At 52.6% G+C, this 25,331-nt stretch overlaps 1 protein-coding gene across 11 annotated transcripts in view; it reads right to left on the reverse strand.

Moving 5' to 3' along the window:
• The window catches only part of Nol4l (nucleolar protein 4-like), a 122,791-nt gene that overhangs the window by 17,797 nt on the left and 79,663 nt on the right, over positions 1-25,331 (reverse strand). For 10 of the 11 annotated variants that reach the window (XM_039106672.2, XM_039106671.1, XM_039106678.2 and 7 more), the window contains one exon: positions 10,096-10,237. In XM_039106672.2, the coding sequence (XP_038962600.1) occupies positions 10,096-10,237 (142 nt within the window). Of the gene's footprint in view, positions 1-10,095; positions 10,238-17,580; positions 17,711-25,331 lie in introns of those variants that run through there. The other variant, XM_342547.10, reaches the window with a different exon arrangement.

Genomic DNA, 25,331 nt, shown 5'->3' on the forward strand with positions numbered 1-25,331 from the left:
ACCCACACCATCCCCTAAGCAAAGCTGGAGAAGGTGGCAAGGCCACAAGAGCCTACAAGTTTGGTGTACAGGCAAGCTGCTTGCTGTAGCAGAGGTGGAAAGCTGGAAGAAGCATGGGCCCCTTGGTGAGGCTCTGGTCAAAGCAGCAGCCAGGCAGGGGTGAGGAGGGGCATCAATAATTCAGACATAAAAGCTGGGAGCCAGAAAGGAGGTAGGGAAGGTGAAGTGCTAGAGTCAGCACCCCCTCCCCCAGCACCCTCCACCCCAGGCAGCCGCACATGTCAGGCAGGAGTCACTGAAGGCCTGGAAGGAAGCTCTGGGCTGTGGGCTGGCGCACCCATTCCTCTGAATTTGGGGTGTTCACCTCACTAGGGCTCTCCACCTCATCCCTCACCCATGCCTGCTTTGACAAAGGCCAGTGGTCTGGGCAGTGTTTACACAATGCATAGTTCCAAGAAGCACCAAGCTCCTGGAGCCCATCTGTGTTCTCTGAAAGCCAGCAGAGGGACCAGGGGTCAAATGGGGGCCAAGGGATCCAACTGCCCTAGGTGATAAGGCTACATTGGGCATGTGACCAACCACGAGGCCCATATTCTCCACTTGATCTTCAGGCTCTGCTGTCACCCAGCTGTCTCTCTTAGCTCCCTGTTTCTTTCCCTGTGGTTAATCAGCCCAGCGGCCAGAACTTCAGAGAGAATGTGCTCCCCCCACCCCCACCCCTTTCCTAGGCTCTACTTCTTCTTTTTTTTTAGTAATATAATTGAGGATGACCTTGAATTTCCGATCGTCTTGCCTTCACCTCCCAAGTGATTAGAGATGTGCACCACCAGAGCCCAGTTCATGCAGTGCTAACGAAGGAACCCGGGCTTTTATGAACACTAGGCAAGGACTCCCCAGCTGAGCCATATCATTGATCCACTCGTGTTTCTTAACACGCAGCCCATAATACTGATAACTGGATCCCAGCACATTCCTTCACAGTGTACGGCAGTCTCAACATTGCTTGTCCTCCTCTGAGGCACCACTGCCTAGGCTCTCAGTGACTGTAACCATGCACGTGGTCTACTTTGAGAGTGGGGTGGGGACTCTTTGGAGTTTGGTGGTGGCTTTTTTTTTTTTAAATATTTTATTTATTTACTTTATGTATATAAGTACACTGTAGCTGTCTTCAGACACACCAGAAGAGGGCATCAATCCCATTACAGATGGTTGTGAGCCGCCATGTGGTTGCTGGGAATTGAACTCAGGACCTCTGGAAGAGCAGTCAGTGTTCTTAACCACTGAGCCATATCTCCAGCCCGGTGGTGGCTTTTTGTACAGTGCTAGGAGTGGAACCCAGAGCTTCATGTATGCCAGGTGAAAACACGATTTTAGCAATGTTTTGTAAAGTCAGTCGCAGTGGTACAAGCCTGTACTCCCACTATTATATAAGGTCGAGGCAGGAGTATCAGCTCTTTCTACACATAGGAAGTTCAAGTCTAGCTTCTGTATTCATGACAAGGCCAGTGAACAGGTGTGTCTTCATGAACATCACACACCTCTGCACCAACTCTCTCCCAATGTTCAGCAGCTGCCAGTGAAGGAAGTCTCACACCGCCCAGGTCTGCAGGGACCCCAGCGTCCAGGCCCCTGCAGAAGTTCCAACTACAGAAACAAGGTATTAGAGCAGGTGGCCTAGGCGCTGTAACCACTTTTGCTGGTGGGCATGGACACCAAGTATGCACCAGATCTGAGTGTCAGGCTCTGGGAGTACAAATATCCCTTTACAGGAGACTGCTCAGCGAAGGGCCAGAGGCTCCCACAGTAGTCACCAGTCTCCCAGAGAGAGCAGCAGCACCCAGATGGCTTCACAAAGAATGCCTCAGCCCACCTCCACTATGGATTCCCCCAGTATACACTGGCAAGTTACCCCAGAGGAAATGCTCCCAGTATGGAACCCTTGTTGGTCTGTCTTCCCAGGCCTACCACTTTCTCTTCTTGCTACAGGCCAAGCACAAGTAATGAGAAATAAATACCAACTTGAAGTACAAAGCTCTAGGCTAGGTTCCCTACAGCCTGCTATCCCCAACCCCCACAAATCATTCGTTCTGAGAGCAAGCAGTGCCACTTCAGGCTACTGTGTGTGAGTGATTCACTGGGCAGGGCTCTGCCTGAGAGCTTGTGTGTGGAGTTGGCAGGCCCCTGGCAACCCTTCCTGTCCTCCCGGAAGCTGGTCTAGGGCTGGTGCATCGTAGTCCTTAGGTCAGGGTGATGACGACAATGACAGTGTGGCCTAGCTACTTCCTGGTTCCTGGGAGAGTCATCCTCAAACAACTCAGGCCAGGGTGGTACCTACCTGTATGGCCCTACCCAGCCCCTCTTCAGCACAGCAGGGCTGCCCCAGCAGAGGAGGGGATACTGCTAGATGAGGGAAGTCTGCCCCAGCAGAGGAGGGGATCTAGATACTGCTAGATGAGGGAAGTCTACTGGCAGCAGGGCTAGTCTACCAGACGCCCAAGGCCAGGGCTAATCTCCGAGGTGAGGAGGAAGGGAGGGCAGGGTCTCCATCCCCCTTGCTTAACAGTAACCCTCATGCTGATGGACCTTAGAACTTCTCCTGCCTTAGCGTCCTTACCAGGCATCTAGGGGCCCCAGTAACACAGACAGGGTCAGAGCAAGACCAAGTGCTGCCTGATCCTGTGATAAAGAGTTCCTTGGAGCTGCCTCCTAGCGCCTCTCGCTTTTGCAACCCAGCCTAGCACTGCTGTCTGCAGACCGGCCAGCTTGATGGGCACTTTTTGTGACTTAGGGTTGCCTTATGGCCTACGGCCAACCCCTAGAAGAACTGGAACTCTTGGATATGGAAAGAGAGAGTCTCTATTGCTGTGGTCAGATGTTTGGTGCCTCAAATCAGAGCAAATAGTTCTTCCTTTATAGGGGGTGAAGAGGACCTAGGCCTGGCTTACAGCATCACAAAACATCACTTGAGACAAACAGGGTCAGGTGATGGACAAGACGAAGACCCATAGTGTGGGGCAGAGTAGCTCCGTTTAGGAGTTCACTATGGCAGCAAGGGATGTAGCTTGGCTGTAGAATGCTGTCTACCATGCACAAGGTCCTATATTCAATCTCCAATAATGCTGAGATTTCTTTAGACATAAAGATGGGGGCTGGAGAGAAGGCTCAGTGGTTAACAGCACTGACTGCTCTTCCAGAGGTCCTGAGTTCAAATCCCAGCAACCACATGGTAGCTCACAACCATCTGTAATGGGATCCAATGCCTTCTTCTGGTGTATCTGAAGACAGCTACAATGTACCTATATATAATAAATGAATAAATCTTTAAAAAAAGAATAAAGATGGGCTGGAGAGATGGTTCAAAGAGCTCTGGCTGCTCTGCAGAGGATCTGGATTCTATTCCCAGCACCAACATAGTGGGTCACAACTATCTGTACCTCCAGTTCCAGAGGATCTGACAAACTCTTCTGAACTCTATTGGCACCAAGCACACAAGTAGTGCACACACATATATGCAGGCAAAATATCCACACACATAGAATAAAAAGTTTAAAAAAAAATAGCCCAATGTGGAGTTGGGCGTGGTGGAGCAGGTTTAAGGCCTGCTCGAACTGCATAATGAGACCCCTATATCAAACAAAGGGTGTCTAAGACCATCCCAGGAGGCTGTAGTGGGGGCCACTCCTTCCTCCATGGGACAGTAACCAGAGCATTGTCCAATCATGAGGGCTGAGTCCACAGTGACTAAGTTGTAAGGGCTAAGAGCGCCAAACTCCAGACAAGTGCTGCTCCAGCAGTGGGACCTACTGAAGGGGAGGCACCGTAGAGGGAGACCCACGCGGGGACAGCTCTGGCCCAGCCCCCAACTATCCCTTCCTCTACTAGTCATGCAGCGGCTGACCTGAGCTGTCACTTGCTAGGAGTGCTCTGGGCAGCAGCACACAGGAGACGCACTGTCACCTGGCCACAGCTCCCCAGACAGCCGCTCCCCAGACAGCCTGTGCTGTCTCCTCAGTCACCTGCAAGCCTGGGAGCAGGAAGCAGGCAGGGTCTGTATGCTGGGAGAGGAGGAAGCCCCGAATGTGTGCACTGTTGACTCTGAAGTCTCAGACCCATGCAAAAACCAGAAAGCCTTCTCCAGGCAGGGCTCAGGGAGGTGGCAGACCCTCCCTTCCAGGTTTGAGTGTGAATATTGACAATGTACATAGGAAATGTTCACTACCACTTTCTCTCCCTAGATGTTTACAGCCTGAAGACTGCTCCCCTACACAGACTGATTCTACCAAGATTAGCTAACCCAGTCCTTGATCAAGCTGTGTACCACAAACCCTGCGTCCTTGTTCAACTCTATATATTATAAACACGCTTCAGTTTTCCATCTCAGAACTCCGAGCACCCAATCCCAGCTGTCTGTCTGTCTGTCTGTCTGTCTGTCTGTCTGTCTTCTCTTCATTCCATCGCTTCCTCTATTCAAGTCCAACTCCCCGGGGAACCATGCAGAGACACGCAGCTGTGAGTCAATAGACAGGGTCTTCATGGCCTCAAGAGTCACGGGCAGTCCCTGGGCAGTCCCTGTGGGTGGGAATGGGCCAAGCTGGGAGAGCTCAGGACCAGCTGCTTGCCTAGCTTTTGTTCTGAAACAGAATCTATGCTACTGAGCTTAAGTTGTCCTCAAACTTGCTATGTAGCCAAGCTTACCTCCAATTCACCATCACCCTGCCTCAGCCTCAGCACTGAAGTTACAGGAATGAACCGCCATGACCAGCTCTGGCTCCCTTTCTAAAGTACCAAGATCTTAAGGTAAGGGACACCACTCTATGTTTAGGAAGAATGCTGTGGGAAGAGGCCCATGGGGCCTGAGGAGGCCAAAGAAACAGGACTGGGCCAAACAAATCTGGTGAAAGGATCAGAGAATCTGGAAGAGGTGGAGGGCCTTTTGGTCTACAGTGATCACTGACACCACATGATTTTAGCCTGAAGGTGCCAGTGGACCAAGAGCCTCACGTCCAGCCTGACCCATGACCCTTCCCAGTGCCCACACATCATCCAGTCCTCAGCAGCTCAGTAAGGTGGGTACAGGGATATTTATCAACTACTAAAGAGGGAAATGACTTGCTCAGGAACATATAGAAGGAAGGAACAGAGGTAGGACCTGGGCATGTATCAGATAGGAGAGCTAGTGCCTGAGTCCTTCTTTCCCCATACCTTTCCAGAGCCTAGGGAGGGAGAGAAGTAGGGGAGAAGAGAATCTTGGAGGACAGCACCCTAAGAGCTGGATCTGGCCAGAGAAGAGGGCTGGACCACTGTGAAGTTTGAGCCAGGAACTCTAGGCCCCACCTGCTCACTGCTGATGCCGGCTGGCTGAAGGCCCCCTCAAAGCAGCGGAAGCCAGAGGCCTGAAGCCTTGGTCTTCAGACAAAGAGTTCTAAGGGTGGGCACAGCAGAGGATGGGACCCACCTACAGGAAGCCAGGTCCAGAGGAGACCATGTGCCCACAGAAGTAGCCCTGAACCCTCCCGAACTGCAGTATGGTTGTGGCCTCCCTCCCTCACTTGCCTTTCTTGGCTGCGGCTTGGAATCACGGGAAGTGACTGGGCATTGGGATCACAGGCTCACTCTGCTTCCTCTGACAGGCTGCTGCCTGGTGTCTCCTCTAAAAGCCCTTCCCTGGCTCCCATCAGTCCATGGCCACACAATAGTTATTCATTGAGCATCTACACATGGCAGGGACATGCTGAGACAAAGCAAAGGACAAATGACTCTAGCTGGCTGCTTCCTGTGACCTGGACAAGCTATTTCCATACCGGAGACCTCTCTGGAGGAACTCAGTGCATAGATAGGACTTGGGGCTGCGGCCAAAGTGGGCTTGGGTCACTTGGCAGACTGGACAACCTTTACTACAACAGAACCAATCAATGACAGGAAAGAGGGAAAAGCCATTATTTAAGGAGAAGAGTAAGTAGCAGGGTATGATCCTCCCACCAAGAGAGTGAATGACAAGTGGCGGGAGAAGCCTGAGGAAAGCCCTCAATACCGGTACCATTTCCTTTCTTTTGTTCCTGCCCCAAATTCTCTGCACAAACTAGTGTAATAAGGGAAACAGCAATATCTATTTGTATATCCATAGCTGCCATCCTCAAGAAGGTGACAGTCCAGCAGGGTCCCCACTTCCCTGTGCTTGACGCTCTCCAGCCAAAGCCAGGACTCTTTGGAGGGACTGATGACCTTATGGGTCACTTAATCGGGCTGCTGAAAACCCTTCCCTGACTCCACCCTGGACAGTACTGGGCACCAGGAGGCGGCACTGGTCTGCAGGAAGTAGGAGTCCCAACCTAACAGAGGGAAGCTCCTATGTCCAGCAGGTCCCCAGCGACAGGCTGCAGGAGGGCCCCATCTGAGAAGGGCACACAGCCCTGAAAGGCTTCAGTGCTCTGCATGATTCCTGCCAGGCAACCCCCAACAGCCTGTGTGCAGAAGGGCGGAAGCAGGACCCTTCACTATCCCCTGGCGAGAGCTTCCTGTCTGACGGTGGAGGTGGGGGATGAGTAATGTCCGTTCCCTGCCCCCATGCATCCCTTCTGGAGGGCAGGCCTCAAATTTTCCATTCAGGAAGGGGCACTGTGAGAGGCCTAGTAGAATCATGGCAGGGGAAAGGAAGGAGCAGCTTCGGACAGGGTTGGGACCCTGGCCCTGCACCAGGGCCCTTCAGGACCTGCTGGCTTACCTCCTGCCACACTCACACCTCCATCCCCTCACTCACTCACCAGTGCCTTCCTTCCCAACACTGCCTTGTGCTTGGCTGGGTATGGTCCCTGGAGTGCTAACAGTATGAGGGGAAGACATGGCATTACACAAAGAATACCACAAATGGACCATGATAGGATGATAGACTCTCCAGCACCAAGGCGATACCAGACTTCAAGGGCTCTGCACAGTCTCAAGTCTCTGGCAACTCAGAGGCCAGAAGCTTTCCCAAGCTTTTGGCACACACAGAGCCTTGGCAGACCCAAATCAAAGTTCAAAACCGAGAGCAGTCTTGGGGTACTCATGGGCAGGAGACAGGAGGAACCGTGTGTTACTTTTAGTGCACGAGGACCCTTTCACCTTATATAAAATGCCTGCTAAGGTAGAGGAAGAGGGAGCCTCTCCTGGTGCTGACCAGACTGCCCTGTGAGAAAGGAGAGGATTGGTGTCTTCACACTGGCAGCCACAGCCCAACTGGGCAAGCCCTGTGGAATGAGGCTATAGGGACCCAAGAACAAGACCTCAGCAAAGAGGGCGGGGAAACGGCCATAAGAAAGTCTGGAGAAAGAGGGCTGGAGATGAGGCTAGAGGGACAGGAGGGTATGAGAGAGACATGAGTTTGGTGAAAGCTGTGTGCTCTCCACCCTCTGGACCTGCGCCACCAGGGCCCAGTCTCCTTCTACCTTTGTTAACAAAAAGAGAAAAGCCCGGAGTGGTGGCATAGGTCTGTGACCCTAACACTCAAAGCTGAGGGGAGAGGACTGACCACACCAGTTTAAGGCTAGTCTGAGCCATACAGCAAGACCCTGTCTCAAAAACGAACGAACATAATTTAAAGAGGGGCTCTAACTAACCCTAGAGGTACAGCCTATACAAACAGCCTGGCTTCTTGCCATCACTCTTGATTGTATCATGGGTTGGGTCGACAAGGGTGGATGTGCCCAGGAGCCCTGCAGTCCTGGCAGACTGGGGTGCTGTCTCAGGAACAAAGAACCCAACTTGTCCCTAACAAGGAGGGGCCTCTATTCCCCTGGCTGCCAAGCTTGGGGGCAGTCTCTATAAATGTCAGCTTGCCTTTTCATTTGGGCCACCAACATTCAGCAGGCCCTAGTAATGGGCCAGACACGCAGCTGGAGGAGCACAGGGCAGAGCCGAGGCCAGCACTAACACAAGGCAAGCGCACCTTGCAGAACGAGGGGAGGAAGGGAGACGTTCAGATGTCTAACCATCCACTGTGCCCCAGAGGACTAAGAGCCAGGCTGGGTTACAGGGGCTCTGGGATGGACACACAAGCAGAACTGTGGCTAGGTGTGGAGTGCATAACCGCAGCCACCTGCTGGGTTCGTTCTCACCCCTACTCCTTCAAGAACAAGAGACACAGTCTTACCAGGGCTCACTCGTGGGGCCAGATTTCACATCTATACCATCCACTATACTATCTGAGACACAGCTAGGCTGTACCATGACATCAGGCTATGTTCATGACCAAGCAAACCTCTTGGGGAAGTCCTCTTACACCTTGGTCACAGGAGACTAAACCAGCTGGATGATATTCTGTACTGGATTTGAGCTGGTCTCTGGCTACATCGGCCTCCAGATTCAGCCACTGATTGATTGATGACATTGGTGGGTCATGGTCAACACCATCCTCCCTGTTCCTAGCTCTCCTGTTTGCCCTCATAAACACTAGTTCTCTCAGCAGGCCAGTCTGCCTATGTTATGTCCACTGCCCATAGCCAAGAGCCTGAGATGTATGTGCAACCCTGCTGCACACAGCTGCAGGGCGTCTTAACCCCAGCAGTCTCTGCGTCATCTGGAATGCATCATCACCAAGTTCTAGATCATAGCAAGGGATGCCAAGAACAATGCAGCCCTTACAGAAAGCCCCAGTTGGTTTGCTGACTATCCTGAGGACCTCAGTCCACTGAGATGCCAAGTTAGTGTTCTCGGGCAGTGGCCACAGCAAGAACAGCACAAGCAGACCTTTCAGAGACTGAGACAGCCTTACTACTCAGGGCTTTAAAAACCTTCTCGTTCTTGGGAGGGCATACCCAGGGGGTGCTTGCTAAGCACTGCTAGCACAGCTCTTAGTAGGCTGTTGGGTGTGGCTCTCAGTCAGCGCAGATGAGGCTGGAGGTCAGCTGCTGCCTTGTTGAAGCCCCAGACACCCACCCCCAGCCCCACTGGGCTCCACCCCATGGGAAGGCCAGAAGGCAGCAGCAGTCTGGAGGCCCACAGCATGAGGGGGTCCTGCTGACCGGGACAGCCATCGAGGCACAAAAAGCCTTTTCTTCTCCACAGCCAGCCTCACACCCCACTCCTCACTTAGCCACCCCCGACTACCCAGCCCCGGGCCCACACACTTCCAGCTGCTAGACTCCTCCCAGACAAAGCCAGACTCAGACCAGGAGGGAGGACCAGCGTGTGGGTTCTGCCATGGAGATGAACTTTGACCCAAACCACAAGGCTCCTACCCCTTATTTACTCTTTAAGACTCACCCTTTTTTTTTTCAGAGTTAACATTACACCCCTTTTCAACCCTGTACCTCCCTCCCACATTCCAAGCCCTGGCCTTTGACCCTCCTAATAACCAGCTCCTACACCCCAGTTCTCTGAGGCCCAGCTCTGGGCTCATCCCTTAATCCTAGTCACCTCCTTCCTAGAAACAAGAGCCCTACCAGGGAGCTCTGCCTACGGGTCCTATTCCACACTTCCAACCTGGTCAGGCCAAGCTGACACAGGGCCTAAAGCCCATTCTCAGGCTCTACATAGAGCCATGGAGTGTACCTCTGCCATCTGATTTTATCTCTCCAACCCCAAGAAATAATCCAGAGATTGCAGCCCAGTACATCCTGGCCAGGTACCAAGTGCCTGGCCACTGATCAGGCAGGTAGCCCTGTTCCAAAGCCAGCTCACCCAGGCCATAAGAACACAGCTCCGGGGGGTTGGGGATTTAGCTCAGTGGTAGAGCCAGGCCCTGGGTTCGGTCCCCAGCTCCGAAAAAAAAGAGGGGAAAAAAAAAAAAAAAAAAAAAGAACACAGCTCCAGGTCACACACATTCTTGATCTTCCCAGACCTGAGTCCTGATAATCCTGAAGGCCTCACCCGACAAGCCCATGAACATGGATAGGAACTGACAGATGAGAGATTAGCCCCCCCTTCCCCAGCCTGGGGGCCCTGCATGAGAACAGTCTGCTCTCTCTGGGCAGTCAGGACTGCAGAGATGCTCACAATACCAGCTTTCAAGTACAACAGGGACACCCAAGTGTCACCTGGGTCCCATCACCCAGAGCACATGTAGGCCACTCACAGGACAATGAGGACCGGCCCTACTGGCTGCCAAGGGGCACTCACCATCCTCCTGGCTATGGAGGTTCTGCGGGCTCCGCATCCTTTCCTCTTGGTTGGGGCTCAGGCTGGAGGCCAGGTGGGGGTCAGCTGACATCCATGTGGAGTCATTCATATCAAAATCTTCACTGCTCACAGAAGTCTCATCCTGAGCAGGGACAAAGAAGGCAAGTGTTCAATAGGAGCAGGCATACAATGGGCCTGGGTGGCCTTTTGAGCAGACTAGGAAGGGTCCCAGAGGGCACAGGGAGCCCTAAGAACATGCAGTGAGGGCTGGATGGCATTCTCCCTGACCTCCTGAAGTGGCTCAGGCTCTAGTTCCTGTCGGAAGCCCGGGCTAAGGGCCGGTGCTGTCTGTAATTGAAGACAATTAAGAGGTCTCACATCCTGTGGGGCAGAGAGCAGAGCCTGCCTCTTACTTACCTTGGGAGCCAAGGTTGAAATGAGTGTGGTAAACAAGAGCCGCCATTCCCCACCCCACCCCCACTGTAGCCTGAGGAAGAGGGCTCACTGCACAGTGCCTGCACCCGACAGACAGCCAGACACAGCGAGACACACAGGGCACGGAGGAGGCCAAGGTGGCAGTCCCCGTCAGGCCTGCAGCCAACTCCTGTGGAGCATACATGGAATTCCTTTCTCCCACTCCCCCAGCCCAGAGGACATTTCTGTCTTCCTCCTTCCTAACCTTTGCTGTGCTTCAAAGATATGCTCTTGGGCAGCTTCCAGAGTTGAGCAGGCCAAACCCAGAAGTGTGGAGAAGGAAGGGGGTGGGGCGGGCCAGGGTTCTGATCAAACCAAGAAGGGACAAGGAGAGAGGGTGCTTAAGGCCTTCCGAACATAGGCCAGCCTGCTCGTGAGGCTGAGCTTGCTCTTCCACCCTGACTGCTGGCTTCCGTGTGCCCTCAGCCAGTCATCCAGGGACCCCTAGGATGGGGCCCCTTTAATCCAGCCACCCTCCAGGAAGGAACCCCACCTCCTTTCAAGAGCAGCAAGAACTGTGTTGGGGCTCCAGTTGTAACACACAGGGAAGAAGGCCCAGCAGTGCCACATGTGGAGTCTTGACCCTGTGCTCCTGCCCCTAGCAAGATATAATAGGCTCTGTGAGCCCATGGCAGAGCACCCTCAGAGCCGCCCCTACAGGGCCCTCTCACAGACATCTCTTTTATGGTGAGCAAACACACTTTGGTTTGAACTTTCTGCTGCTGTCCCTGGGGCAGACACATCTGCTCCAAGTGCTAGGGAACCGGAGGTTGAGTCTCCCTCCCTCCCCCAACCAAGCCTGCTGGCAGGCAGTTTCCTGGAATTCACAGCTTCTAGGCAGCAGTGTGGACCCTCTGTGCTGAGTCCAGAGGACAGAGGCTGAGCCACAACACTGCCAGTCTGCATGAACACCCTTGGAACCCTGGGGACCGAGCCCAGTGTGAGCTCCCCAAACAAGCACTGGTCACACACATTCACTGGGACACCCACCTCACACACAAGCTCAGCTCATCTTCCACAGCCTGCCTTCATGACAACCCGTGTGCTCGCACCTACAGGGACATGTAAGCTCAGCAGGTTCTCTCTGCACAGAGTGCAACAGGGAAGGGTCTCTGGGAGGTACAGAGCAGGGCTACAGTGGAGGCTCTGTGCTCCTCGCTGGCCCTTGGATAGGCTCTTGAGAGACAGAATCAGGGTTTCTTCCCTGGGCTCCTTGCATAGGCAGAAGCAGAACACTGTGGGAATGCATGAATTAAATAGTCTTGTTTTGTCTTTTGAAACAGAAACTACTTGAGCCAGGCCACAGTGATGCACACCTTTAATCCAGCATTCAGGAGACAGTCAGGAAGATCTCTGAGTTTGCAGCCAGCCTGTTCTACAGATCGAATCCCAGGGCTACACAGAAAAACCTTGCCTCCAAGAACACAAACACAAACAAAAAAGAAAAGGAAAAGAAAGAAACAGGAGCTACCTATGTAGCCTAGGCTGGCCTCCAATTTATAATCTTCCTGTCTCAGCCTCCAGAGTGTTGCAATCACTTACTCAAACCCATTCATTCATTCACCCGAAAATCCCCTGGACACCAACTATGGGCCAAGTGTCTTGCTAAGTGCTGGGAGTTAGACCCTACCTCTGCCCTTGATGCCACTGCCCGTCCATGGAGCAGCTGCTACCTGTGCTTCACAGCTCGCTCACTCACTCGCTTGCTTTCTTCTTCCTTTCCTTTCCTTTCCTTCCCTTTCCTTTCCTTTCCTTCCCTTTCCTTCCCTTTCCTTTCCTTTTTCCTTTTCCTGGCTTTTCAAGACAGGGTTTCTCTATGTAGCCCTGTCTGTCCTGGAATTCACTCGGTAGACCAGGCTGACCTTGAATTCTGCCTCCCAAGCGCTGAGATTAAAGGTGAGCGTCACCACCACCTTGCCACACAGTTCCTCTTCTTAAATGACCTGCCCATCTATCTGTGCCATATGCTGAATCACAAACCTACTGTGGGGCTCTCTCCTGTCTCATCCCAGAAGGCTCTGGGTCCTTCCAAGAGTAAGGATCAGGCTGCCAGTCCTCTGAATTCCCCACAAGACTAGCAAGACTTGTTGAATTTACTAAACTCTGACAAGACGCGGGGTTTAATGAGGATGCTGCATTAATCTAATAATTAAAGAGTTCTGGCCCCACTGTGAAGTTCCTGAGGGGGTGAGGGGTCATATGAAAACTGGGACCCTTGCTGACTGGCCAGAGGCTGCATGCTTCCCTTAGCTAAAGCTGCTAGTCATCCTGCAAATGGCCTAGGGCTGCTTGGCTCAGATAGCTGTACTGTTCAGGAAAATGGACTCTACCTCACCCTGCCCATTAGATGAACCACATTTCACACTGACAACAAAATTACCTGGAAAGAAAAAAAGCATCCAATATCTACGTGTGCCCAACTCCCAGGCTCTGGGACAAGGGTTTCATAAGATTTCCTTACATTGGTCCCGTAAGGACCCACAGGGCAGGCCTCTCTTCAGGTCTAGTCACACATGCTCCCCAAAGGCTTGCCCCTACTGCCCAGAGCAACAAAGTCAAGGGCAGAGCTGGGATTTGAATCCAGACAGTCTGCGCCCAGAGCCATGAAATTACACTTTCCACCCTTTGATCAAAAGTACCTGACTCCTTAATGACAAAGTGCCTCGAGATAATACCCAAAGGCAGCTCACAGGCAGTGGGGCTCCGTATGCCCAAGAGTTGATGGACATTAGGGAACATCCACTTTGTGACGGTTTGCCCAGGGGTAAGGAGGGCTCCTAACTTCAGACTTTATCTCGGGAGAGGAATCAGCTAAAACTTCTGACCCATTTGCAGGTATAGAAAAGCACACGTGTGCATGTACACGTGTACACACACACACACACACACACGCACGCACACACACACACACACACACACACACACACGCACGCACGCACGCACACAGTTACTGAATACCAATGTCTCTCTCCAGGGACTTGTACAGAGGCTCTGCATTTCTACCACCCCAACTGCTGCTTTGTGAAAGGTAGTTCTGGGGTCTCTGAGAACCCAGATGCTGACTGCTGTCTCAGCAAACAAACAGAGAGAAGTAAGCTGCAGCTGCGGAGGGACCAGATTGACACAACCCTTAACACCCACACTTGCAGCGCCGACCTGGAGAAAGTCTTCTGCAAGATGCTGCCAGCAGAACCTGGCTGTCCATGGGGCAAGGCCAGTCACTGCAGAGGGTAAGACTCAAGCTCTCTACTGTCCCCTGAGCTGAGCCTAGCATGGCGGGCTAATTACACAGACAATTACCAGAGCACACAGTTCAGACCCATCACCCAAGTCCAGAGGGACTGAAGAGGGAGGGAGGGAGGCGGTCCACCCAAGTCAGGAGTGTGAAGGCTGAGGCTTGCCTGTGCTGCTTCTCCAAGAGGTCACAAGTAGGTCACTTCTTGCTCCCTTCTTAAATCCCAGGAGAATCTGGGCTCCTAATTTTTCCCTCTCTCTTAAGTAACTTCAATGGGATAGTCATTTGAAAGTGAAAATGTGGAAGCCATGCTTCTAAAATCCCTCTCCTGAGATTCTGTGTGACTGAGCAGGCAGCTGGGGCTAGGTCCCCCTAGCCTTTGCCCTTTCCATCCTGAGGCCTGTGGCCTTGGCCACCCAGCAGTAAAGGTTCATCAGACCATGCACTATAGAGCGTGTGCCATCGTGGGTCACAGGGCAGTAGGGCCAAAATTCCCGAAGAGGGACTTCTTTCCTGGCTGGGCAGGGTGGCAGTACCCAGTCAGCTTTTAGGACACTCCCCGACCTGGGCAGACAGAGAGGAACTGACCAAACCCTTGGGCCTCTTGTCTTCAGTCTAAAATTCAGGAGCCAGTTCCGTTTCTCTTCCCCAGCTAGCCCAGGCCTTTCCTCCTCTGCAGCCCACAGGAGGGGAATCCGGGAGCCTTGCTGAGGAAGTGGAAGCAGGCCTGTATCCATGGCTGTAACTATGGGCAGGTGCTATCAGTAACCTGATTATTTTACAACTGGGGTCAACTTCTCTGGAACTGGGTTCCCGGTGCCTCTGAGGCCCAGCCATTTGCATGTTACAGGACTTGGGATTCTGGGGCGCGCCTCCTACAGTATGTTCCAGGCCTTTCCTAAGCGCTGTAACTCTATCTCTACCACTCACTTGAGAAAGAAAGGGAGGAGGATTTACCGAGAATTCCGTGCCAGTGAAGGCCGTAAGGCCTGATCTGGAGCCACGGGTGTGGGTTTCATTCCATGGTGGGGGTGGAAATGTACAAGGATGCTCTTAGCCAGACAGGAAACAGATACTCCCAGCCAGCCAGCCCCCCATTCTGCACTGCCCCCAAGTTTTTGGGCAGCTAGAAAGAACACCAGTGTGGACCGTTGCTCTCAAGCTAGCATTCTGTACTAGGACGTGGCTTCTGGGTCACCCGGCCAGGCCAGGGCATACTCAGCCCCTGAGCTGCTTGGGGTGAGCACCGCGAACATCTCAGAGCATAGCAACAACAGGCGCTGGGCCACATTTGACCCCACCTTAACTACTGCAGTTCATCAGGCACTTACTAATGAAACCGAAAACTCTCAGCCCCAGAGTAAGCCAAGGCTCACGTCCCTGTTGTGATGTTGTTGTATGAAAGAAACACGAGAGTGATCTGAGTCAGTACCTGTCAATGTCCACCTGGCTACCAGAGGAGGCTGAGTCTTCCTGAGACACAGCCCACACAATTCCACTCCTTACTAACAGGCCTCCTCTGCTCACTAACTGTACAAACCCTCTTCTAGGGAAAAAGGAAGTAAGGAAGGTTTCCATCCAGCCAATCACTCACCACCCTCCCCGACACACTCACAAGCACACTCTCACACTGCTGTGCTACGCCTGTTCACATACCCATGTGCATGCTCTACCGTCCTTGCATAGTGGATGCCTGGATGCTGGAGTGAGCATTTTCCACACCTTCCCACTAGTATATGGGCTTTTGTTCCAAAGCAAAGACAACTGACTGTTTTCCCAGCATTCCTCACTAGGAGACCTCACTGATAACCCCCCCCACACACACACACACCCCAGCTCCTGCCATCTAATAGGGATCTGAGTTTCTTGGGCAAGCAGGGTTCCTCCAGCCAAAAGGATGGCCAGAGGGCAGCCACTCAGAGCTAACCCTCTCTGGGCTATCCTTCCAAGAAAAGGACTCAGGCTAGACTAAAAAGTTCTTGAGCAACTAGGGGATGAGCCGCTCCCCATTGCCTGGGGGTGGCTGACACCCATGGGAAGAAGTTCCTCAAAGTTATCCTTCTCAGCAGGGAGGTAGGATGGGGTGCAGTTTGCCACTGGTTGGCAGGAAGGTGCTGAACTGAGGCAGAGAGAACACAAGGAGGTGCTGCCTTAGACTGCTCTAAAGGACAGCCCAGCAGAGGAGCCTGGATTGCATTCACAGACATTTGGGCTCAAATGGCTTTCCAATGAAAGAGTAATTTACAACCTGGGGTTAAGCTACCCACTGGGGTCTGGTCCATCAATGGGCCCTTTCCCCCTCCACACCCAACCCTCAGCTCAGAAGCAGGCGTATTTCAGAGGCCAAGCGACCTGACTCCACCATCACAGGCTCTCTGCCCGCAGGAGTAAAGACAGCATCAACACTCTCCCCAGGCCCCAACACTGGTGTGTGCGGTGGGGGAAGGGGGTTTCCAGCTGATTCTGGGATAAGTAGGGCTTTATCTCAAGGGAGAATCTATTTCAGGCCACAATCCTCAGAAAGAGGGGGAAAAATCACAGAGTCCAAACACCATTTCAGGTAAAATCAGGAGGTTATTCATCTCCCCTCAGAGCAGACAGAAAGAAAAATCAATGTTTTAGAGGGGAAAGGGTTCCATTTGAATTAATGGGTTTGTGGCTTCTCCATTGATCTGCGCCTCTTCACACTTTCTTTTTGTGCTTTTGTGCTCTGAGGGAGAGGGGAGGGAGAAGGGACTGGCAGGGAGGGGGCTCTCGATATGGAAAAGGACGGTCTAACCTTAACCTTTCTCCGGGAATAATGCTAATTAGCGAGGCTTAATGAGAACTTCCCCCAGGAAGAACGGCCTGGTAGAGGCGGCCGGACTCCCCGCAAATGCAGCTCCGAGTGAGAGTAGGGTCACTTCTGAACCCAAGAGGCTGGAATAGGAAGGCGAATTGCACCCCCTCACATACACACACACATACACACCGCCTGCCAGTGTATCCAGCCTAGGAACCCTAGGTGAAGGGCGGCGAGCAGCCAGAGGGCGGAGGTGTAAATCCACTTTAACCCTTGCGCGTGCTCTCCGGAGGCCCCCAACGCGATGTGTCCCTTCACCAGGGGTCCCCGACACCCTAGTTTCTTCTCCAAGGGTGCACATGAGATGGGCTGTCGGTCCCCTGGTGGAGCGACAGGAACCTACCAAAGTGGGCTCAACTGTGCAAACCGCGTCTCAACTCCCCGCGCCGTGGCAAAGGAGCCCCTCCCTACCACTCTAAGCTTCCCGTCCCCACATCCCCAAACACAGTCCACTTCCTTTCTCCCGGAGGCAGAGGCCACCCGAGCCTGGCCCCCGCCCCGCTGCCAGCGAACGTCTACCTCCCGGGGACGAGGTGCGGAGCCCGCTGCAAACGGCGTGGCCGCGGCACAATACCGCGGCGCGGCGCACACAATCACCGCCCCCCAGGACCGGCGGCGCGCACGGCCAGGAGTGGGGTGCGCCCGGCAGCCCCGGGTACTTGAAGCTAGGCGCACCTCTAGGACGCCCCGCAAGCCCCTGAGCGCAGCCTCCGCCCCTCCCCGCTCTCGGGCACACTCGCCCGCCCCCAGCCCCAGCCCACTCCACCCAGGGCCAGCAGCTCGCCCAGCTCTGGAAGCTCCCCGTGAGTCCCCCTCCTCGGAACCCCCCAGTTCCCCTAACCGCAGCTCAACGGCCAGCGGCAGGGCAGGAGGAGGGGGCGGCGGCCGAGGGCCCGGGACCAGCCCGGTCGTACGGTCCCCCAGGACTCCGTACCTGGGCGGGCGGGGAGGTGCAGACCGGCGATCTAGCTCTGAGAGTGAACCGGGCGGGAGGCGGTGACAGCCCCACTGCTCCAGCTGCTGCTGCTGCTGCCGCCGCCGCGGCCGCCGGGGGAGAGGGGTTGGCACCGCCGCGGCGCGTCACTGCCCGGCCCGGGGGCGGGGGTGGCCAGGGGGAGGGCCCAGGCGAGCGGCGGCGGCGGCGGCGGCGGCGGCGGCGCCGCGGCCCGGGAGGAAGGGGGAGGGGGACACCGGGTACGGGGAGGCGGGGGAGGGGGCGGGACCGGGCACGGGGCGGGGGCCGGGGGGAGGGGAGCGCAGGAGGACGCACTCAGGGGGAGTAGGAGGAGCAGCAGGAGGAGGTGGTGGAGGGGAGGGAGAGAGGGAGGAGTGGGCATGGGGGGGAGGGGGAAGAGAGGAAAAGGAGGCACCCGGGGAGAGGGAAGAGGAGAATGGAGAGTGGGGGAGAAGAGGAGGAAAAGGGGGGGGTGTTGGGCCAGGTATGAGGACCAGAGCGCGCTGGACGCGCCGCTGTGCACTCCTGGGTAGAGCTCTCTTAAGGGAGAAGAGCTTGGAGGAAGATCCCTTCGGGGCGCGCAGCCCGGGAAAGGAGGCGATGGGAACTGGGCTCGCCCCTGGCTCCCAGAGGCTGCGGACTTCAAGTCCTGGGCGGGGTGGGGGCATACCCTGCAAGCTGTCTGCGTTCAGACCAGGAGAGAGAGAGACTTGGCCCAAAGAAAGTGACTAAGGCAGGCATCGTCGGGAACTCTTGGTGCCATAGGGCCTCCAGCCCTCGACCCTACGCGTCTCTCAATCCCGGGCGACGCGGGTGCTCGTTGTGCAGGGATAGGGGACCGGAGTGCTCAGCCCTAGGAGGTCCTAATGGGACGATGACAAGGAAAAGCCAGGCACGTGGTTGACTGTGGGTCGGGCCCCCGCCCACATCTCAGGGCCCCCTTTTCTCGATCAAGTTCAAGCTTGAGCTCCTCAGCACCCTACCCACGGGCCGCCTCCTACCCTCCCCTCCCCTCTCCTCTATTCTGCACCATCTCGCCTCTCACTCTTCCTTTGTCTCTTTCCCACCACTTAGTTTGCACCCGCCCCTGCACCCCTCCTCTTTGCCCAGCGGCCAGCTACAATGTCCAGGCTGCGCTCACCTGTTCGACCCAAACATTCCGGCGACCCGGAGCACCCGCCGCCCGCTCGCTCCCAGCTCCCTCCGAGGGCCCCCGCCCCACTCTGCGGGTCATTGTGCTCCAGCAGACCACACGGTGCCGGCTTCTAACGCCGCGCTGGCTACAACTGTAAAGTCATAGCATAATATTAAGAATACTGCCCAGACCTGGGCGCGCACAATCTGCATGGACTCTGCAGGGAAGGGAAGGCGCACGCCGACTCAAGGTGCGGTCCTCCTCCGGACAAACAGATCTTCCGCCTCGGCTTCAGAAGATAGAATGGGGCGGCGCGAGGTGGCCAGAGGGGTATCCTGAACCTCCGGGCAACCTCAGACTCGCTTGAGACCTAACAAGCCAGTCTCCAAACCGCAGAATTAAAACCTCGACAGAGAAAAATGGGTTAGGGGCAGACGCCCCCCGAATTCCCACCACCAGGTCCAAAGCCCGGGTTAGAACACATGGGCCTCGAATAAAGCTTGTGCTTTAATAAGGATAGAGAGAGGTTGGAATTCTGTGGGGAGATGCCCCGCCCCCCAAAAGAAACCCAATAACGAGCCCACCTTCTGGTTCCTCTAGAAGGAAGGGCAATTTCTACAGATTCCTTTACTCTACAACCCATTTACAGAGGAGCCCGCAGAGGAGAGCAAAGGAGACAACCACCGCGATTGTTTGTAATTTTGAAACAGACTGCCTTTAACCCTCCAACTTTTCTTTTAAAAGCCCTTTTCTTTCTTCCTCTGAAAGCTTTGCATTGTGAACAGTCTATGGTAGACAAGACTCCCTCTACAGGTTTGGTCTGTAATTACAACCACAGGTTCGGAGCTCCGTGTTCATGGATTAGAAAAAGATGACAACACTTCAAATTAACAGCACACAGACTTCATTCGGCACATGCTAAAGATTTTACTGTCAATAAGAAACCCACGCCTTAAAAAAAAGGATTTAGGCCTGTTACTCATTAGCGCCTTTTACTCTTGAAATGTAATGTGTCTTCAAATCAATTCACCAATTCCTGCTTTCTCTGTTAGACCTTTACTTCTTATCCTTTGAGGTGTGGGAGTCTAGGGTCTTGGCTACGCTCATGCCAATTCAGGCTCGGGATTTTCCTGCCTCTTTCCACAACATTTCTTGAGGCCTTTGACCTCGCCTGGCTCACGTCACTATTTCACAGCAGCAGTGGACATCTGGGCTTGAAATATAAAGCCACAGGCAGCTGAAGTTCAAAGGTAGAATTGAGCCCAGATAACCCACCTCTCCTCAGACTCATAGAAAACTGTAGCTCAGGAGGGCAGAGCAGCTAACTGGCACCATTACCATTCTTGCAATACGAAACCCCAAGCCCCATGGCCCACAGACTCCGAGGGGCCTGCCAGGCACCTTGATTGGCTGGGTAGCACTTCTGAACGCAGGGAGCCTCCCAAGACTTGTCCTCACAGAGCTGACCCTCCTTGAGGAACCTTGTGTTGGTGGTTTTCAGTGTCCTTGTCCCTCTGGCCTTAAAGTGGCCACACTGTGGGTCTCCACAAAAAATTAGATGACCCAGTGTTTTGACCAAGAATTCTCCGACCTCCCAATGTGGGGAAGGTTTCATGGCACAGGGAGAAAGGCTGGCCTTTGCATTTGTGTCACCTCTAGACTCAGCAGCGAACACTATGGAGCACCAGGCCAGGGGAGACAAGGAAGGACAGGAACCTAGTCCAACCAGAGTGGACACCGTTCAAGCATCTGAAAACATCTGAAAAGCCATCTGTCACCACAAATTACTTCTTTTTTTTTTTTTTTATTTCTTTTTTTCGGAGCTGGGGACCGAACCCAGGGCCTTGCGCTTCCCAGGCAAGCGCTCTACCACTGAGCCAAATCCCCAACCCCACAAATTACTTCTTAATGACAGAGGGGAAGGAGAATCTGCCCACTACAGCATTCGCCTCCCAACCAAGCCATCAAATCACTGCCCCCGAAGGGCAGTTACCTGATGTGACTGTGAGCCTTCTGAAGGTGGCAGAAGCATTGTCTGTGTTGGTGATTCGCTGTGCCAGGCCCCTCCCACCAAAAGCTTGGATCTCTGAGTGAGAAAACACCCTGACAAGAAACCCTGAAAGAGGGCTCTCCGCGGACAAGCAGTCCTGGGCCGTTCAAACACACCCACGAGTGGGCTGTGTGGTATATGTCTGTCACACTGGCTAAGGAAGTAGGAAAACATGGTCATCATTTCAAGTTTGAGGCCAGCCTGGACTCTAGGTCAAGATGCTATCCCCAAAGCCAAAATACAAATAACAAACAAAAGCCACCTATTACCATTAATGTAACTGTTGATGAAACTAACGAACCCTTCCAGTAAATGTAACATGTGGGCCCTGGACATAAGGGCACAGGTAGGAGGAGACAAGGAGAACAGGGTGATGTGGGAAGAAGATGGGCCGAGGAGAGGCTCAGGCCACCTCAAGAGTAGACCAGCATGCTCCTGACGGCAAAGGCCGACAACTGGGTGAAGGCCTTGAGACTTGGTCTTCACACTGATTTGTGGTATAAAGGTCCTGAAAGCTCTGTGGTGTCAAGTGTTACAGTTGGGGGAGACCAGCACAGCAGGGCTCAGGACCCAGGGTGCCTGAGTGTGTCCAGCTTACACAGCTGAGAGGTGTGGGAATTTCACTTGGCCTGCTAAGGCCATGCAGGCTCAGCTCAAGGGCAGATGGAATTTAAAGGGATGGCAGGAGAGCAGATAGAATAGATGAGGTCTCAGAGAGAGAGAGACAGAGACAGAGAGAGACAGAGAGACAGAGACAAACACAGAGACAGACAGACAGACACTGACTCAGCAATGACATGTCGCTGGATACCCATCCCAAGTTCCTCACAATAAACAAAGAGAAAGGAACTAGCCCAATGGGACCAATTCAAACTCTGACACCACACAAATGAGGCAGCATGCTTCAGCCTCTGTAAGCCTCATTTCCTCAACTACTTGACAGAAAGTCTTCTACTTTGAAGTTAGAAACCCGAGGCTGGGAATGTAGTTCAGTTGTTAAGAGTTCAGGTCAAGCATGACTAAGGTCTTTCATTCAATCTCTAGAACTGTATAATCTGGACATGTCTATAACCTAGCACTCAGGAGGTGTCGGTAGAAAGACCAAGAGTTCAAAGTCATTACTGCCTATGTGGTGAGTTCAAGGCCAGCCTGGACGAGTGGGTGGGGGAGCTGGCAGGTGACTCAGTGGGTGACAGTTTGCTCTCAAGCTTGGTGACCTGAGTTCAATCCCAGAATCCACATGGTAAAGGTTAGAATATACTCACAAGTAATCCTCAACTTACACACACTCAAGCACCCCTATTCATGCCCCCAAATAAGCATGTTTTGTTGTTGTTTAAAAACTAAGAAAATAAAACAACCGAGGAGATGCTCAGTGAATGCAAGGATGGTGCTGCGATTTTATGTTGACTTAATACAAGCTGAAGTCATCTGAGAGGAGAGATCTTCAATTGAAAAAAATGCCTCTGTAATCTCAAATTTTAATCCCAGAACTTGGACAGAGGCAGGCAGATCTCTGAGTTCAAGGCCAGCTTGGTCTACAGAGTGAGTTCCAGGACAGCCAGGGTATCACAAAGAAACCTTGTCTCAAAAAACAAACAAACGAAACAACAAAAACCAAAAAAAACCCAACCCCCCCCCCAAAAAAAACCAAGAAAAACAACAAAACAAACAAAAAACCAACCAAACCAAAACAACAACAAAAAACAAGCAAAAAGCTTAGGCAAGCTGTGGGCATTTTTTTAATTAGTGATTGATGGGAGAGAGCCCAGCCCATTGTGGGTGGAGCCACCTCTGAGCTAGTAGTCCTTAGTCCTATAAGAACGGCAGGCTTAGCTCATGGTGCAGGCCTTTAATCCCAGCACTCTGGGAGGTAAACGCAGGCTTAATCTGAGTTCCAGGCTAGCAAATTCCAGGATGGCCAGGGCAACACAATAGGAACCTTGTCTCAGAAAACCAACCAACGAACAAACAAAAAGGAAAAAGTAGAAAAGAAAGCAGGGTGACCATGCCTGCAAGCAGCATGCCTCAGGGCCTCTGGATCTATGATGCCTCCAGCCTCCTTCCCTGTGTGAGCCCTGGCCCTGACTTCTTGCAGTGATGGACTGACTGTCACCTGGAAAAGTAAGCATAATAAACCCTTTCCTTCCCAAATCGTTTTTGGTCACAGTGTTTCATTACAGCAATAGTAACCCTTCACCAAGTGCTCATACAGGCATGGGGACTTGAGTGTGCTCTCCAGAATCCACATAAGAAGCTAGACTTGCCTGTGCATGCATGCCAAGAAATGAGGCAGTGAGCAAAAGAGGACATCTCTGTGAATACAGTGTGTGTGAGTGTGTGTGTGTGTGCGCGCGCGCACGTACATTTGTGTTTGTTGTGTGTGTTGTGCCTTCCCTTCTCTGCCCTTTAATTTTTTTTGCTGTTTTGACATAAGGAAATTTTACAATCATATCATCAGGTTTAGTTGGGTTTTCTCTTCACAGCTTTAGAGGTGAAGGTTTTTTCCCATATATTCAGAGGTTTTGTTATAATTCATCTGAATTATCTTCTGGAACATCTATCTTACATAGCATTGCGTCTGTTTTATATTTATCTCTACACAGTTACTGAAACAGAGGTCTCAGTCTTTTTGAGATAGGGTCTCCTATTTCAGGCTGGCCTTGACCCTAAACCCTAAACTTTGTATCTTCCTGGCTTTGCTTCCCGAGGGCTGATACCTCTCGGTAACATGGTAGTGTTACCATGCCTACCTGGGATTTTGGGGGTGGGTGGGAACATTCTTTTGTTGCTGTTTTGCTTTGCTTTTTTGCTGAGACAGGTTCCTTTGAGTAGCCCTAGATATCCTGGAACTCCTTGGAGATCTTCCTGCCTCTGTCTCCCAAGTGCTGGGATTAAAGACATGAGCCGCCACCGATGCATGCACTTAACCAGCTGAGCTGTAAACGCAACCCAAGTTTTCTAAGTTTCTTGTTTTTCTCAATGGTCTGGTTCCTAGTGACCCACCTACTACCTGCCCAGAGACTCATTCGCCTTATAGTGAGGTTGGCCTTGAACTTTTGATCCTCCTGCCTCACCCTCCTGAACACTAGATTACCACGGGCCTTCCAGCTGGACTTCCTCCTTTCCTCTCCTCTTCCATTAAGGATCAGACTTAGTGCCTCGTGAGGGCAATTGGAAAATGAGCTACAGTCCAGTCTTTAATAAAACTATCTTAGTTTTTTTCTTTATTTTTTATTTTTGACTGGGACCATACTATGTAGCCCAGGCTGGCCTGAGATTTATAGCGATCTTATTCTTCAGCCTTTCAAAGGCTGAAATTACAGGCATGAACTGCCATCATTAATACCATTGTTCTTTTTTTTTTCTTTTAATTTAATTATTAAGTACACTGTCGCTGTCTTCAGACATCAGAAGAGGGCATCGGATCCCGTTACAGATGGTTGTGAGCCACCATGTGGTTGCTGATATTTGAACTCAGGACCTCTGGAAGAACAATCAGTGCTCTGAACTGCTGAGCTGTCTCTCCAGCCCTAATATTCTTTCTTAAATTGCACATACTAACAGTTGAGAGGCAGTACTCTGACAGATGCTTGTCTGGTTGCATGAGGCCCTTGATCTGATCCTCAGTACCACTAAGTAAACAAATACCTCGCCACCGCCCATTAGTCGTAAATGGTCTTTCTGTTCTATTCATCTGTCTTTATCTGTCTTACTGCTCTAAGACATCTGTTAAGATACTGGAGAGATGGTTCAATGGCCCTATTCTTACAGAGGACACAGGTATGGTTCTCAGCACCCAGATGGTGGTTCACAATCACCTCTAAATCCAATTCTAATCCTCCTTCTTGCTTCCTCATGCACTGGACACACACGATACAAACATCCACACAAGCACTTACATACACACAGAAAATAATATTTTTTTCTTTTTTTCGGAGCTGGGGACCGAACCCAGGGCCTTGCGCACTGAGCTAAATCCCCAACCCCAGAAAATAATATTTAAAAAGAGATCTATTAATCTGATGAGGCCAGCACACATCTCAACCCCCATAAACTCTGTGTGCAGCACAGTCGGGAATAAATGTGAAGACGCCCGGGTACAACACCAGCGTGAAGAAAGGAGGGAAGAATCTTCTGAAGAGAGGGCAGAGGCTCCTGAAAGGCATCTCTTCTCTGACCTGGAGAGAAGTCTGAGGTGAGTGGTGTCTCCATTTCCACAACTCTGGGTAGAACAGGCAGAGGGGTGGCTCAGTTCACTCATTTATTCTTCCTAGTAGCCAGTTCATCGAGCGGCAACCTCCAAGCCAACTTGGGCTCTCTGCTGAAGTCTAGGGGCGGCAGTCCAGCCAGTGAGGAAGCCTGACTTGGGGAGACATGTGCTCCCCACAGCCATGACCACAGGTCACTTACTCTTCCATTATTCTCCTTTCCAAGAGTGCCTTGTCTTTTTTTTAATGTGTGTGAGCATTTTGCCTTCGTGTATGTATGTGCGAATCCCTTACAACTGGAGTTATGGGTGGTTGTGAGCCACTGAGTGGTTGC

This window comes from Rattus norvegicus, chromosome 3 (assembly GCF_036323735.1).
Source record: "Rattus norvegicus strain BN/NHsdMcwi chromosome 3, GRCr8, whole genome shotgun sequence".
Taxonomy (NCBI): Eukaryota; Metazoa; Chordata; class Mammalia; order Rodentia; family Muridae; genus Rattus; species Rattus norvegicus.